Source organism: Coturnix japonica, chromosome 2 (genome assembly GCF_054131305.1).
Source record: "Coturnix japonica strain WE chromosome 2, WE-NBRP24, whole genome shotgun sequence".
NCBI classification, from domain to species: Eukaryota; Metazoa; Chordata; class Aves; order Galliformes; family Phasianidae; genus Coturnix; species Coturnix japonica.
The window spans coordinates 84,479,998-84,496,440 of NC_140664.1; the positions used below are offsets into that span (position 1 = coordinate 84,479,998).

Genomic DNA, 16,443 nt, shown 5'->3' on the forward strand with positions numbered 1-16,443 from the left:
TCACAGTGTGGCTTGGGTTACAGGATTACTGGCTATGAAGTATATTATTTGCACTGTAACATTTCATTCCAGTCCTCTCATTGCAAATGAGTAAAAAAAGGATCTGAGCAAGGAGCTCTTGAATCTGTATTCAGAAAGAAGCCCCAAAATGGGGCTTCTTTCATTTTTCCAAAAGGAAGAGCCTGGAAGGTTGGCTCCCGTTGGTTGTAATCTCATTTGATAGCTTGATCTACTTTAGTTTATACCTTAGCTCTATCATTTTTCATGTCTCATGCTATTGCATCTCTTTTGGAATCACATTAAGCAGCCTTCTAAAGTGTGCTTCTCGTAGCTCAGACTAAAGCTGACTCCTCCTCTAGGATCAGCACAATTACTCTGTGCAGTTCACATCTCTGTGTGTTTCCTCATCCACCACTTGTGAATAATTTAGCACTGCAGCACCAAAGTGACCGTAACCAAAACATTAAGTTCTGGTCTCTCCTTACCCGCTTCTGTCACACTGCTGAGTGCTACCCACAGACAACACGTTTTCTCTGGCTTTATTAAAGTATATTAAATATTAAATACTACTAAAGTATTCAAAGATATTCCTTCTTTCTAGTTTTCTCTATTTGCATCGTTATAACTTATTTACACGCATTTCACATTACTTGATTTATTATAATCTCTCTTCAACCAGTATTCTAGTTTTACCTCCTAATTATTTTATTTACTTTATACTGACCTTCACCTGGCCTTTAAAAAGCACATTGGTTTTGGACAGTGCCATCGTACTTACATGAACCAATCCCACAAACAGTCCTAATTGGTTCTAAAATCTACCCAATTACCATCTCACCAGGACAATAAATAAAGATTTATGCTTTTCTTGTGCATAGGGCAGCCCAGGCTGCATCATTCCCATTTTCTACATATGATCCAGCTCTTAGGAAGTTGATGGATGTGGTTCTGGGCAACCTGCTCTGGGTGTCCCTGCCTGAGCAGAGGAGTTGGACCAAGTGACATCCAAAGGTCTCTTCCGAACTCTGTGATTCGGTGATGAAAAGAAATGCTGGTAAAGGGTTAAAGTGAGTGTTTGTAGGCTGAAAAACCTGCCCCTCTAATCCAGAGAGCCATCAGCACACTTTGCTCGGGCTAGTTCTTCATGCTTCACTGAATCCTGTGTAGGATTGAATAAAAGCCAAACTCTCATTAAAAATAGATTGTACTGTCTGCAAATTGGGTTGCACTGCATTAAAAATAAAGGAGTCCGTGTACACATGCTGTTTCACTATAGAGCTTTATAAACTGCAGTTGGTTTTGGCTAATGGAACTACTGAAGCAGATACTCTAAATAAATCTGACCCTGAAATAAAGTTCTGATTATGATCAAAAGCTGATTAAAGACTGGGGGTTTTCTCACACTGGATTTGAGATATGACAAGTTGCAATTTAATTTAAACTCTTCTGCCATGGCACTTTGGTGTGAATCTGAAGTAATTGTGTCTTTTTAAATGCATGATATTTTTAGCCATAGTGGTGTTGAAATAAATGTTACAGAGATGGACAGTGTTTATCTGTACAGGATAAGTGGTGTTTATGCTGACAGCAAGTGGGTTAAACAGTGTATTGACTGTAAAGGTGTTACTGATCTTTGTTTATTTTCATAGACCCAACTCCTTTGTGATCATTACCGCTAATCGTGTCCTTCACTGTAATGCTGACACACCTGAAGAGATGCATCACTGGATAACTCTGCTGCAGAGGTCAAAGGGGGACACGAGAGTGGAAGGACAAGAATTCATTGTGAGGGGTAAGAACCAAGTTGAATGAAGTCCACAAAAGCCATTAACCAAAAAGGAGATTGTTCCCCCTGTATGGTCTTTGTAGTATGCAAGCACAGCATGGTAGTTCTGGAGCCTCATCTTTGCACGGGGGACTATACTCACAAATTAATGCAGCTGAAGTTGTACTCTTGATGATCCAAGTAAGAAATCACTGTAATGAGAACAAAATCAGTTTTGTGAGTCAACAAAAGAATTATTCTGTTGTATGCCAAAGTTGAAACATTTTCATGTGGATATAATACAGTGTTTTCGTCATGCAACCATCTGATAATCCTACTCAAAGTCGTTTAATATACTAGCTAAACAATTCATATCATGCTTTCATTGTTAAAAGTATGCAGCTAACTTTTAGCAACTTGATTTTATCCGACTTTGTTTTCCTTTTAATTGTATTTTTCACAGGATGGCTGCACAAGGAAGTAAAAAACAACCCAAAGATGTCTTCGTTAAAACTAAAGAAGCGCTGGTTTGTTTTGACACACAATTCTTTGGACTACTACAAGAGCTCTGAAAAAAATGCCTTGAAATTGGGTACGCTGGTCCTAAACAGCCTCTGTTCAGTGGTCCCACCTGATGAAAAAATCTTCAAAGAGACGGGTAATTGTATGCTCTGGTTTGAGATGTGCTTTGTTACCTTCTGTCCTACCTACCTTGTAATGCAACAAACCCTGTCCAAGAACATTTTCAGTGGATTATTACAGTTGCAGTTTGAATAATCAAGTTCCTGAGTCACTGAGGGATTTTACAAGGACTTAATGGGCAAAACACCAAAGTTATAATGTACACAGCAGTAAAAAGATGCACTCACCAACATTCAGGTTATCACAGACAAGCACTGTTGCTATGTTAGCTTGAACTCTTACGCTTACACATCAGATACTTGGAGAAAGGCAAATGGGGAGCACTCTCCTCATACATTGTGCTGTATGCTGAGGAATATTGGTGGAGCAAGCGAAAGGATGTGCGAACCTATGTGCTACACCCAAGTCAGCTCCCCAGTGCATTTTCAGAACTGGTTTTCAGCTCAGACGTGGCTGTTTGCAAATGAGAAGCGACTGCTGACAGCCCTATGTAATCTCACTGGGGTCACCGACACTTCAAAGAGGATTTTGCTAGTGAAAGATGAAATGGATTTTTTTTAATTGAATCTGCTTCATAAAAACAAACAAACAAACAAACAAATAAATAAATAAATAAATAAATTTTAAAAAGCCTATAGAATGATACAGAGAGGCAACTGGTTTTGAAATGCTCTTCTTGTCATAGTTGCCATTTCATTTGTATGAAATTAATGACTTACTTACAAGTTCTTTGTCTCTGAAAAGCTACCAACACAATCCAGCACTCGGTGTCCAATGGGACTACACCTGTTTTCAGGTAGAAGTTGTGGTAGTTTTGATTAATATTTCGTATTGTTGTCCTAGGCTACTGGAATGTAACTGTATATGGACGCAAACATTGCTACCGCCTCTATACCAAATTACTTAATGAAGCAACCCGCTGGTCAAGTGCCATCCAGAATGTGATAGACACAAAAGCGCCAATTGATACCCCGACTCAGCAACTAATTCAGGATATTAAGGTAGGAATGAACGGGTGTGGGTGGGGAAAAGACATCTCTTTTTTTCTTGTTGCTTTTCAAGATGTGATAATAAAGCAGAAAAGTGTTAAACTTTTCCCTTAGTGAGAGTCTCCCCCTGTGGAGAGAAACTATCAGGTCTAAATTTCAGGTCTGTGAAGGCTGTTCTTCAGAGCAGTAGAAATATGTGGAAGTTCAGGACTGACAGAAGATGGTGGTTACACATTTGTCAGACCTGGGCTAAGAAAGAACAGTATTTAGATGTCAGAATGAGTGTATCAGGTTTACAACAGCTGTTTTTCTAGACTGCCTGGTTTATGACAGTTCTTGTAGATTACAATTGAAAAGGCCAATCAGTTTTGCTGTATAAAATAATTATAAATAAAAAGTGATGACTGAAATCTTGATATCACTCCAGTCATGAGATACTGGACTAAGACAACTATAAAATGAAAATGCACTTCCAGAAACTCCATGAAGCTTTCGTTTTCTCTCTTGCAGCTTCTACAGTGGTTAGTTTTTAATTGCATAGATAAAGTAAGCTTTTGCAAGTACTGAGGTTAGGAGACAGTGAGCATCCATAGCCTACAGAGTGCCGCAGCAGCCACAGCTGAATTACTACCAGCAAACACTGGTTACACAGATAACTAATCTTTTCACAGAGAGCCTAAAGGCACAAAGCACTGCATCACTGTTAATGCTGGACCCAAACGCCTTCTTTTCTTACCTCAATAGGAGAACTGCCTGAACGCTGATGTGGTTGAGCAGATCTATAAGAGAAACCCCATTCTCCGTTATACTCATCATCCACTGCACTCGCCATTACTGCCGCTGCCATACGGGGACATCAATCTAAACTGTAAGTTTTTCAGTCATACTTTTCCTTATGAAAGATGAACTGTAGGATGTGAATTTTCAATCTGTGACTATATTACAATAATGGTAGGCAAAATATATTTTCCAATGAAAAAAAGGTTTCCACGTTCTCTTACAGAAGGTAGAGAACAGCAGTTTATCTAGCACAGAACCATGGGCTTGTGGTGCTCCTAGAGGGGTGTTACAAAAAGGAGGATTGCTGTTGCTGCCGTAATGCTGATTTGTTATTCTCACCTTTGCAACTGAGAAGACAGTTTGAAAGCCTGGCACTGAAATACAGAACTAAGCCCAGTTCATTCAGTCTCCTCAAATCCCTGTCAAATCTTCATTGTTTCATACCCTGTGAAGGGAATTGCTCAGCTTTCAATTCAGAACAAGTGTAAGGCTCATCAGCTGTGGTGGGAAGTGTTACTTATGTGACAAAAGATGTGAGTGAAAATGATTTGAAAAAGCAGTGGTTTGTTTACTCCTGAAACAAGTGTAACCATGTCTTTAAATATCCATTGTTCAGTCACTAACTTAGAAGACTGTTTTAAATGAGTTGTTCACAGCTATTGATAATTATGAATTTAATGACCTTAAGTGTATTTACTTATGTTGCAATTGTGTATTAAACAAGGTCTGACTCAGATCAGAAGCTTCGTCTCTGGGAGGTGGGTGGGAGGTTGACAACTGATTAAAAGCTAAGGTACTTCCTGATAACTCAAATGATATCTTGCTGCTCAAATGACAAGGAGTATTAAAACCTTAGAAGCTTTTCCCTTCTTTTTCCCTTCTTCCTCTTGTCCAGTGGCAAGGCACTGTTCTGTTCTTGTCACTCTAGCTGCTAGTCCTATGCACAAGCACAGCACGGTTGTTCTCTATTCCCCATGGACAGAGTAGGCAAGCTTCCTCTGAGGTAGAAGTCTTTCCAAAGTCTTCCATTTTGTAAATGGAGTTCCACAGATAGACTGATGCTCAGTTGGTGCCTTGACTTACAGATGAGTTCTGTTTACTTTCCGTAACAGTATAGTGGCTGGTTAGAAGCTTAATACTTGTAAGATATGTCTGTACAGTTCTGTGCTTTGATGTCCAGTAGGCCTAATTGATTCAGACATCAGAGTGATCTCTTCCACCCCTTAAACCCAAGTACTGCACGGTGATTTTAAGTATGTTTTGAAAGTTGTGAGCCCGTGCTGAATAATCTGCAGTACAAGAACCAGTCGCTATCTTTTCCAGCACATGAAAAGAAAGTTGCAGTTTCACAGCAGAGATCTTGTTTTATTAGAATTGTTTGGATTTAATTCAACTTCTACTGCAGTAGACAAAAATGGTGTTGTGAATCTTTGTCGCTTTCCTTATGCTTTACCTCACTTACAATCTAATTAGCTTATCACTTTCTTGTGACAGTGACAAAGCAGTGCACTCTCAGCAGTGTGGATTGCTCTGGAGGGAAGTTTCTCCATAGAAAACCAACAGTCTGATGAAGCAAGTTATATATTTTAAGCTAAATTGTCAGAAGTTTCGAAATGGTAGTTCATGCAATTCAGAACAAATCTCAGTAGCAGAACAGCTCATAGAATGAGTTGGCACCATGCATTTGAAATGGAAAACATCCTGCATAATAAGGGCCGTGGAATATCACTGAACAATTCCCATGCTGATTTTGAGTGCTCTTTCATTTCTCAGTCTAAACACTGTTCTCCCCATTTTTTGTTTGTAGTGCTGAAAGACAAAGGATACACAACTTTGCAAGATGAAGCAATCAAGATATTTAACTCTTTACAGCAGCTGGAGTCTATGTCTGACCCCATCCCTATAATTCAAGGTATTCTCCAAACAGGACATGATTTACGACCTCTTCGAGATGAGCTCTACTGTCAGCTCATCAAGCAGACCAATAAAGTGCCTAACCCTGGAAGCATGGGGAACCTGTATAGCTGGCAAATACTCACCTGCATGAGTTGCACATTTCTGCCAAGTCGCAGCATCCTCAAATATCTCAAGTTCCATCTCAAAAGGTGAGGAGCTTTCAACTACAGGAAGTTTATCAGCAAAAAACTGTTCTCAGTGATTTCAAGTCATGTGTGTATTTCTGCTAGAGCATGGACTCTGTAAATCACTTTGCTAAATGTAATTATTTTATAAATACCTGTAAAAACCTTCAGTTCTAAACATACCTTTCAAACAAAGTAAGATCACTGGAATATGTCAGTCGCTTTACATTCATGTTACTGACAAAAGGGGCGTTGATTACAACGGGATAATTACTATGATCTTGCTGTCAGATCTGAGCCTTTACTATGTTCCTGCAGTTACTGATACAAAGGCAGTTGAGTTTTTGCTTTGCATTAGGTTTGTAGAACCAAATGACCATGTACGTTTTCCCACAGTGTAAACCACATTAGAACACTTTGCTTGACAGTGAGATGAACCTTTGAGTGTGTCAACTAAACAGCATACAGAATATAGGGGTATTTTGTCAGTTTCAGCAGTTCTCGAGTAATTAAGTTTTCTATGTCACAGTCTGGCAGCTCACAGCAATCTTTGTCTTGCAGAGTTCGTGACCAGTTTCCAGGAACTGAAATGGAGAAATATGCACTTTTTACTTACGAGTCTCTGAAGAAAACCAAATGCAGAGAGTTTGTGCCGTCACGGGATGAAATAGAAGCTTTGATCAGCAGACAGGAAATGACATCTACAGTTTATTGCCATGGTGGTGGCTCCTGTAAGATTACAATCAACTCGCACACTACAGCTGGAGAGGTGAGAAGAGGTGACAGAACAGCTGTGGCACACAACCAGTTTCTCTTTACATGACAGTTCCAGCCAGTAGCAGCAGTAAACTTCAGAAGCACTGGGGGTGTCTCCACCAGTTGCGAGGGCACAGAGCCATATTGCTTGCTGAAGGTGGACTGCTGTATCTCAGTTGTAGAAATACAGTGGTTATATCTGGCCAGGTGATAGCACATACATGCTCTAAAGTAATCATCCTTACTTAGGATAAAAGTTGAATTGGAATTTGGCAACTAGTAATTGTGATAGTGAGAATATCTGAGGAGCATTTTTAGCTTAATGGAAAACTGAACTCTGAATTTTCTCCTATTTGTTTGTCTTGCCTCTGCGGTACCACCTTTCCATGCTGTTTTTCATTAGGTGGTTGAAAAGTTAATTCGTGGTTTGGCCATGGAGGACAGCAGAAATATGTTTGCTTTGTTTGAATACAATGGAACTACTGATAAAGCAATTGAGAGCAGAACCATTGTGGCTGATGTCTTGGCGAAGTTTGAAAAGTGAGTGTGCTTCCTTTTCTCTCACTGTTCTAATAAGTTGCAGTTAATACATTTACAGCGACAGTAATGCTGAATTCTCTCTTTCCTTGCTTGTTTGTGATGACACAGCTGAATTACACACATGCCTATTTGTGGAACAAAAGCATCTTTATTTCTGTTTTGGTTTGTTTTGTGTTTTTTACAGATTAATGAGCTTCTGATTTACTTGAGTTTGATTTTCCTCAATCTTGACACCAATAGAATAATGGTTCTCCTTATTATTTCCACATTTTCCTTTCCAATACCACAAAATTTTCTACCATTACTAAAATTGCAGCTGTCTCAATTTTGGGGGAACTAAACTCCAGGCAGTCATTGCCATTCTGAGTACCAGTGCAGACTTCAAATGGAAGTCACCACAGGATGGATCATAACAGTTTTCTTACCAGTGCTATTTAAACTACTATAGTGTTGCAGTAAGAAAATGTGGTACAGGCCTGTTTGTCATCCCTTACACTATGTGCATGGCAGTCAGCTTCCTTTACCTATACAGTAACTGGGGGGCGGGAAAGGATTGGCTAATGAGCAATCACATTTTTAACAGAACTTAAGAATGTTGCTTTTATCAACAGTTGGCTGAGTCACAAATAGAAGAGAGTTAAAAGAATTTGTGTTAGAGGCAGTTAACTGAGAACTGAATCAACATTTGTAATTCCTTAATAGGGGATTCCTTAGTCTCCAAATATATATAGATAAATAGATCTCCGGATCCCAGGAGTGAGGTATACTGCTGAAAAGAAGTAACTGTTGTTAACAATACCAGATTGATTCTAGGGGTGAGAAAGTAAAATTCAGCTAGTGCTTAGATTGTTCAGGTGTCAGTTTAGAAAGGAGTTTGATTAGAAAGATCTGATCTCTCTTTCCTTTTCCACACACATGAGTAGGCTTGCTGCCACCGCTGAAACTGGGGAGATGCACTGGAAATTCTACTTCAAACTCTACTGCTTCCTGGACACAGAAAATGTCCCAAAAGACAGCGTTGAATTTGCCTTCATGTTTGAGCAGGTAAGGAGATAGGTTCTATTTTGAGGTACTTTTAAGAGAATGAAGAAGCAAGAGATGGAGTCACCACAGAGAATGTTCTGGCTGAGCGTCTTGTTTAACTCAATGTGTTTCTCAAGCAGCATCAGATTATGGTGACGTAACTGATCCACCTTGAATTTCCAAAAGATTAAATTGGTTGTGCAAAGATCCAGGATTTGAGTCTTGGTTCAGAATCACAGAGGGAATTCAGAGGGAAGATTTAGGTTGGATGTCATGGGGAAGTTTTACTATGAGAGTGGTGAGGTGCTGGAACAGGCTGCCCACAGAGGCTGTGGATGCTCCATCAGGGCCAGGTTGGATGGGATCCTGGGCAGCCTGGTCTCCACCAACATGGGGAGGTTGGTGGCCCTGCCTGTGGCAGGGGGGTTGGATATTCATGATACTTGAGGCCATCCTGTGCATCACAGTCCTTATGCTACAGACTGCAATAACATACATATTTTATTAATTTTATTATTAATTTAGAAATGTACTGTTTTCCCTCAGTCATGTTTATTACAAAGTTGTGGTAGGGCTTTTCTCGTTTGGCTGGAAACATCTGTTTCACAGTCAGATTGTTAAATGCAAGTAAGTAAAACTGGATACCCATTTCTTCCTAATGTATAGGTACATAGATGACATTCCAGATAAGCATTTTGATCCTGATTTTCTCCCCTTTACACATTCTTTTCCTTTTTAGTAATCCAGCTGTTCTTACACAATTGGGTTTTCAAAGAGCTGTGATAGTAACTGCAAATTCCCCTTGAGCAAGATCATCAGTTGCCTTGCAGTTCATCTGTTAAACCCAGCTGAACAAATTTGGCATGAGAATTTACCACACCCGATTGATGTGATGGATTATTCATTTCAGATCCAGGGTTTGCTTTGCACATAGTCTACATCCTGTTTCTCTCTCAGTCTTTTTAGAGACTTTGTGCATGAAAAGCTATATCTGTTCCCCTCATTAGGCTCACGAAGCAGTGATTAGAGGACACTATCCTGCTCCTGAAGAAACTCTCCAGGTCCTTGCAGCTTTGCGTCTCCAGTACCTTCAGGGAGATTACACTCTGCATACCACCATACCAGACCTGGAGGAAGTCTATCCCTTGCAGAAGTTGAAGTCTCGGATTACGCAGTCTACCAAAACATTCACTGCAACAGAGAAGGCTGAGAAGAAACGAGCCAGCTTTCTTGAAGGAACTCTGCGGAGGAGTTTTCGCAGTGGCTCCATCAGCAAACAGAAGGTTGAGGAGGATCAGATGTTAGACATGTGGGTCAAAGAGGAAATCTCAGCTTCCAGGACTAGTATTATTGACAAATGGAAAAAGCTGCAGAGGATGAACCAGGAGCAGGCTATGGCAAAGTATATGGCCTTGATTAAGGAATGGCCTGGCTATGGGTCAACACTGTTTGATGTAGAGGTGAGTAAAACCTTTTGAACTCTCAAAATACAGCTTATACTGTATGGTTTCTGATTTCATTACAGTTTTGAAAACATAAAGACTGTATCACAATGCTCAGACAGCTGATATAATCAAATGTTACGTATTAAAAGCATAGTCCAGCTAGCATGCATTGTAGCCATTTAAATCCACTACTTACCATAAAACAGGTGAGTATTTTATGGGACAGAGGCTGTATAGGTTAGGTGCAAGCTTAGGAGAAGCATAGAACACTGCATTCAAAGATGGACTAGCAATACACCGTATTTTTTTTCCCCAAAACATATATAGACAAGAACTTTAACAGTAAGTGCAGAATGGCTCCCTCTGTTACCTTCACTTTTAAATTCTTTCCTCTAGTGCAAAGAAGGGGGATTCCCACAAGAGTTGTGGCTTGGAGTCAGTGCTGATGCAGTTTCTGTCTACAAACGTGGGGAAGGAAGGCCTCTGGAAGTGTTTCAGTATGAACATATCTTGTCCTTCGGTGCACCTCTTGCCAACACCTACAAGATCGTGGTGGATGAGAGAGAGTTGCTTTTTGAGACTAGCGAGGTAAGAGCAAGAAGGCATTTTCTTTTACTGCTCTAATCTTCCTATTCTGATAGTCAGACTACTTTGTAACTAAAGAATGTGCTGCAAACATTACCAGGTTTTTTAGGGATCCCTGTAAAGCTAAAAGGAAGAGACATAATGAGATGGATAGAAATAGTGAGCGTTTCTATTTAACAGCAAAAGACTGTTGAAAGCTCAACAGTTTGATATTGTTGGTGTAGGGTTGCCTCACTCAGGACTCAATGTTCTTTTCTTTTGGCAGGTGGTTGACATTGCAAAGCTGATGAAAGCTTACATCAGTATGATTGTGAAAAAACGTTACAGCACCTCTCGATCAGTGAGTAGCCATGGAAGTCAGGGCAGCTCCAGGTGAAAACAAAACCAGTTCTGCTGTGCCCTGAACAGAACATATTGCTGCTTGCCCTCAAGATGACCTAGTGATACTCATCATGTCTGTAGACAAGCTAACCAAGTACTAGAATTTCCAAGGAAAATACCTTCCAGCCTTCTTTTTAGAAAGACCACAGGGTGAGGAGGGAAAAATCAGCTGAAATAGTCACTGTCAGTTCCACACACTGGAACTGCTGGCCCGTTGAAAGCTTTCCAACACAGTATTACCTTCAGTTGATGTAACGGATGCCTTAAGACTTGATCCACTGCAACACAAGCAGTAATAAGTGCCTTATGACATTAAACCTGCCTTTTATTGACCTAAAATTGCTGATTAAAAAAATCAAGGGGAATTTTTTTGCCCTTCCAGAACACTGAAAACAAAGTTGTATTCATCCATTCTGCACTAACTTACTGGTCTGCATATATGTGGGAAGAGGGAGGGAAGAAGAGCAAGGTATATTTTTTTGGAGAGCTGCTGGCAGCCTTCCTGAACGATGCCAACATTTTGTTTCCCCTTGCCTCCACTGGTGTGCACGTTGCACATGCCTATTTGAGCTGTTGGTAAATATGACTAATTTTATTCTGTATTTCCTAAGTCTTTCAGAGTAAAGGGAATAAGTATGTGCAATGGTGTAAACAGTCTTTCTGTACATTTTAATAGTTCAGAATTATAGTTGTTACAATTGTATGGTTACTTTATAAGCAGTTTTATTAACAGGTAAAATCCAAATTTTTCTTACATTGATTTTACTATTGCAAATATGTATTACCATATAAGTAGCAGAAGTCTGCGCTCTGTATCTGCTGTATTATAGAGATGTAGCTGAGAATATTTATAGACTACCCTAATACAGAAATACAGTTATCAGTTCCAGTACTCCATAACCTCAGCTTAAGTTTTTAATAGTTTCTTTTAAAGGCATTGCTCTCTTATAATCATGGCTGGACTCTCAAATGTCAGAGCCATTCAGAGTTGAGTAGAGAATGCAATGTTGTGCAACGCAACTGCTTTAATATAGAGTTCTCTGTTCTACCTGGTTGCCTAATGAAGGTTCTTGACAGTACCCTGTAAATATATTGGGGAATATCAGCTGATAGTACGCTGATTTTGGACTTCTATTTTTGTACAGAAATACTGTAATATAAGGCAAAACTTTGATCAAAGGTATCTTTTAATTCAGAGAAAAGAAAAAAGAAAAAAAAAAAGAAACCTGAGAAAATGTACTGTTATTAAAAAAACTCAGCCTTTAAGGAATTATGCCTACTTACTCAAAAACAAACAAGTCCAGCAATAAAGAAAATGTATGCATTGTCTTTTGTTTCCACTCTGTACCGCATTGGATTTGCAGCAAACCCTTAACTTTGCCAAGCCAAGGACACAGTGTGACTCTATACGTACTTACTTTGCAAAGATACACATTTCTGCTCTGCTGAGGAGTTCCCATCTGCTCAAAACGACCTCCTTGATCAAGATATGTGTCAGTTACACAAAAACAAGGATTACGGAGCAGTCCCACTCCACAGGCAATATGCAAGAAAAGTTTTTGCTATTTACATGCCTACAATGTAAGCTAGATAGATGGTTTTTATTAGCAACCTACAGTATGGGCACATAACATGTGGAAGCTACAGGGCTTGCTGCTCTTAGCAAGGCAGCCTTAGAGTAACAGAAAATATAGATTACAGACAACACAGCAAGAGGGTTTAGTTTTGTCCAAGTGTTGTTTATGAACATGCTCTGATAAGTTCCTGCCAGAACAATATTATTAATGGATGTTTTTATGTTCGTTTGTTTATATAATAAAAAGGGGGAGGGGGACACCAGAAGCCGTTCAGTCAAGCCTCAGCATCCACAAAGGTAAATGGCAGGATGAAGTGGCAGCTGAAAAGGAAATGCAGTCATGCATCAGCCTATTAGCACACCAGTATCCCAACGCCTTGAAGCTGGCTGTGCCTCAATCCCACTCATGTCCTAAGGCTTCAGTCTAAGAAGCACTTTCCCTCCTAATACAAATACATTCCATTTGTAAGGGTGCCAGAATTCTTAATAATCTTAATTACACAAGTTATACACAGGAAATTGCTACACCCAAGAAGTGTTGCATCAGAAACCTATGTGCCAAGCCCCACATTTCTGAGACATACGGCTCTAGCAACAGGTACATGCAGGTTTGTGCCAGTACAAACACCTAACAGACATGCTACCGAGTAGCAAGATGACCTTACAGCAACTCAGGCAGAGCAGTGGGAATTTCTTGGATGCAGACAACCTCTAGTTCTCACAGGACACGCGCTCCAGATCACCGTTTATAGCTCTGCCAATTAAGTACGGAAGAATACCAAGCAAATACTGAATATAAGTAATTATGTACATTGTCCAAACCTTGAAACCCACTGCATTTCATTGTCTGCAGCTACAAACGAGCTGGCATGCTATGGCTGTGAGGTGGGTGAGGCTGCAGAGACGGGCATTTGGAGTATGTCAACAGGACGTTACATCTGTCCTTATTTCTTTCAAATTACAGAGTTATTCCAGTTAAATTCGCTTTGCAAGCAAATACTTAAGAAACTTTTATCTTGAAGGAATCCACTTAGAATACCCCCTACAATACACTGCAACAGACACTGGGCATTTGGTGCAACACATTGAAACTACAAATACTATGTCAGTCATGGGAACCAAGCAGAAGTGGTCAGCAGCAATCCAAAGCAATTGGCCACTAGCACGGTTCCAACTGTAGTTGATCAGAACACGAAAGCAGAGTCTTCTCTTCACTGCTGCTGTCCAACAGATGTTTGATTAGGACAAGCAACATCTACTCAGGCTGTTTCTCAAACATACCAACACCTTCATTCATCCCTATGTTTAGGCAGCCATGAAATGAAAAATACGTTAAATATCAGTGGGTTTGGAGAAAGGGGATATCAATAAAATAAACCCACTCCTCCTTCCCAATATAAAATAATAATTAGTAGTCACATCATCTTCCAGCCTTCATTTGCAAGATTACTCAAGCTGAAACTTTCCTTAAATCAACTTCTCTCAAAAGTATGTGCTTCGTTCCCCTTCATCAGCCTTATAGCATTTTGCACCACCTGTTATAATACAAGTCACCTAATAAAGAGATGAGAGAACTGTGCAGTGTCTAAAGCCCTTACTGTTGCTTTGTAATAACCATATTCTTCTTGTCTACTGCAATCACTTTAACCTTGTCTTTTTGATAGTGAGGTGCCTTTCGTTCTTCATTGGAATTGTAGATGTATAAAATGAAAGCGGGACAAAATGCCAAATGCAGTCAACTGACAAGACTTCAACTTACTCCATAAATTCTTGATATTAATTCACAAGTGAGATTTTTTCATTGCTTTTCACATCTCATTTCTCTTACTCCATCCACGAGATCATCCAGTCCTCTCCGCAGAAAGCCACAGTGAATGCCAAGCACTTTTCTGGGCCTCCAACCATCTATTCTCAAGTGAAATTACCTGTTGCTTCTGTCATTTCCCAGAGCACACTGACAGTCCCCAGCCCTCATGCAGCCTTAGCCAAGCAGGCTTGGCAGCACTCTGCCTGACAGCGGTGGGCAGTGCAATTCTGGCTACTTACACATTCAGTGTATAAAGTCATTACTGACCATCTCTCATATACATTCAAACAGCAAATCTATATAAGGAATTACAGTAATTTGGCCCAGAATTAGATCACAGAATCACAGAATTGTAGGGGTTGGAAGGGACCTCTAGAGATCATCGAGTCCAACCCCCTGCCAAAGCAGGCTCCCTACACCATGTCACACAGGTAGGCATCCAGGCGGGTCTTGAATATCTCCAGAGAAGGAGACTCCACCACCTCCCTGGGCAGCCTGATCAATGAAACTCAATTGATGCTATTATATTTCTATGTCATAATTAAACAGACAAGGACTCAAGACCTTTCAGAGTTGAACAACACCTGTAAAGTGTTGCATAATTATTTCATGAGGTGGCTGTACAGTGCAATTTCTGCACTAAACACATCTGTTTTAAGTGGTTTCTTAGTAGGTTTTAAGCGTAGCCTGTGAACATACATTTTCTTCCAGAAAATCCTTTGTCTCAGATCCTAGACAGTTACTTCAAAGTCTTTTCTTCAGTCCAATTGGATTATCCAAGCAATTGTTTAATGCCACATCAACAACTCAGAATGTGGGAATGTGCATTCTTATGCCAGCTCAACTCTGTAAAAGCAGAAAAGAATACTGCATTTGAGAAAGGGGCATTTACTATTACTGTTACACATATTAACCGCATGGAAAGGAGCATTTCTTGCAGGGCTAGGAGAGCATCCTGACAGAAGAAAAAACTAAAAGTGCCCAATAAGCACACATACATCCCCTACTTCATAGCTGGATTCTGCGGTTACAGCTGGGTGTTCATTGGCATTGACAAGCAGCGTAACCTAGTGGAGAAGGAAAAAACTACCAAGGTCTAACAGCTCTGGCTAAGAAACGGCATCAACGCTCACACGATTTTGCCAATTTTTTGTTCTTATTTTTTTTGTCTTGTGCTACCTTGTTTTATAGCTTACAGGGCCAATGGGTCCAATGAATTCAAGCTGCCCAACAGACAAACATTTCATTGTTAGGAAAGAAAAGTTTGAGAAGTCTGAACTGGGAGACTCCAATTTCACTTACTATGTATATTATATTTTTCCCCATAAACATATATCTGTGCTCACACGGTGTTAAAAGTACCAAGTTCTCATTTCATCCTACCAACTAATATTGTCTACCACAACCCAGCATAATTCCATGCACTCTAAGCCATCTCACAACCTCAGACAGCTAATCGTTTCATTTTAAGGTCACGTACAAGCTTTTGCAAGCACAGACTTTTCTTAAGATTTGTTTTATAAATCACCCACGGCTTTGATTTGTAAATTACAAGTTTTTGTGCCTTTCATTATTTATATTGGGAAAGTACCTGGGAAATCTGTTTGAGATTGCACCCGGTTTATTATGCTTGGCACCGTGCAAACACACATTATGAGGTCAGTAAAGACTTTAATCTGCAAGGACTTCAGTCAAATAGAGAAGACAAAGAGCAGGTCAGGAAGATACAAAGAAGCAATGCAATCTTCCCCTCAGCAGGACAACTGGGATACTGAAGTTAGAAGGAAGGGATGCCATCCAGAAGCACCTTGACAAATTCGAAAGGTGAGCTCATGTGAACCTAATGAGGTTCAACGTAACAAAGTGCAAGGTTTTGCTCTTGGATCAGAGTGACCCCAGATACGTATACAGACTGGGAGAAGAACTTCAGAGTAGCCCTGCAGAAGAGGACCCAGGGATCCTGGTGGATATAAAACTGAACATGAGCCAGCAGTGTGCTCCTGCAGCTCAGAAGGTATCCTAGGCTCCATTAGAAGAGGGGTGGCCAGCAGGGATAGGGAGGTGATTGTCCCT

General features: G+C 40.1%; 1 protein-coding gene across 3 annotated transcripts in view; it reads left to right on the top strand.

The window, feature by feature from the left end:
• Window positions 1-12,316, top strand: part of MYO10 (myosin X) — a 144,587-nt gene extending 132,271 nt beyond the window's left edge. For all 3 annotated transcript variants that reach the window (XM_015854415.3, XM_085537835.1, XM_085537836.1), the window contains 11 exons: window positions 1,650-1,792; window positions 2,229-2,423; window positions 3,251-3,408; window positions 4,141-4,264; window positions 5,984-6,281; window positions 6,819-7,026; window positions 7,417-7,553; window positions 8,477-8,597; window positions 9,584-10,036; window positions 10,418-10,609; window positions 10,872-12,316. In XM_015854415.3, coding sequence (XP_015709901.2) covers window positions 1,650-1,792; window positions 2,229-2,423; window positions 3,251-3,408; window positions 4,141-4,264; window positions 5,984-6,281; window positions 6,819-7,026; window positions 7,417-7,553; window positions 8,477-8,597; window positions 9,584-10,036; window positions 10,418-10,609; window positions 10,872-10,982 — 2,140 coding nt within the window. In that variant the 3' untranslated portion in view covers window positions 10,983-12,316. The remainder of the gene's footprint in view (window positions 1-1,649; window positions 1,793-2,228; window positions 2,424-3,250; window positions 3,409-4,140; window positions 4,265-5,983; window positions 6,282-6,818; window positions 7,027-7,416; window positions 7,554-8,476; window positions 8,598-9,583; window positions 10,037-10,417; window positions 10,610-10,871) is intronic.
• The last annotated feature ends 4,127 nt before the right edge of the window (window positions 12,317-16,443 follow it).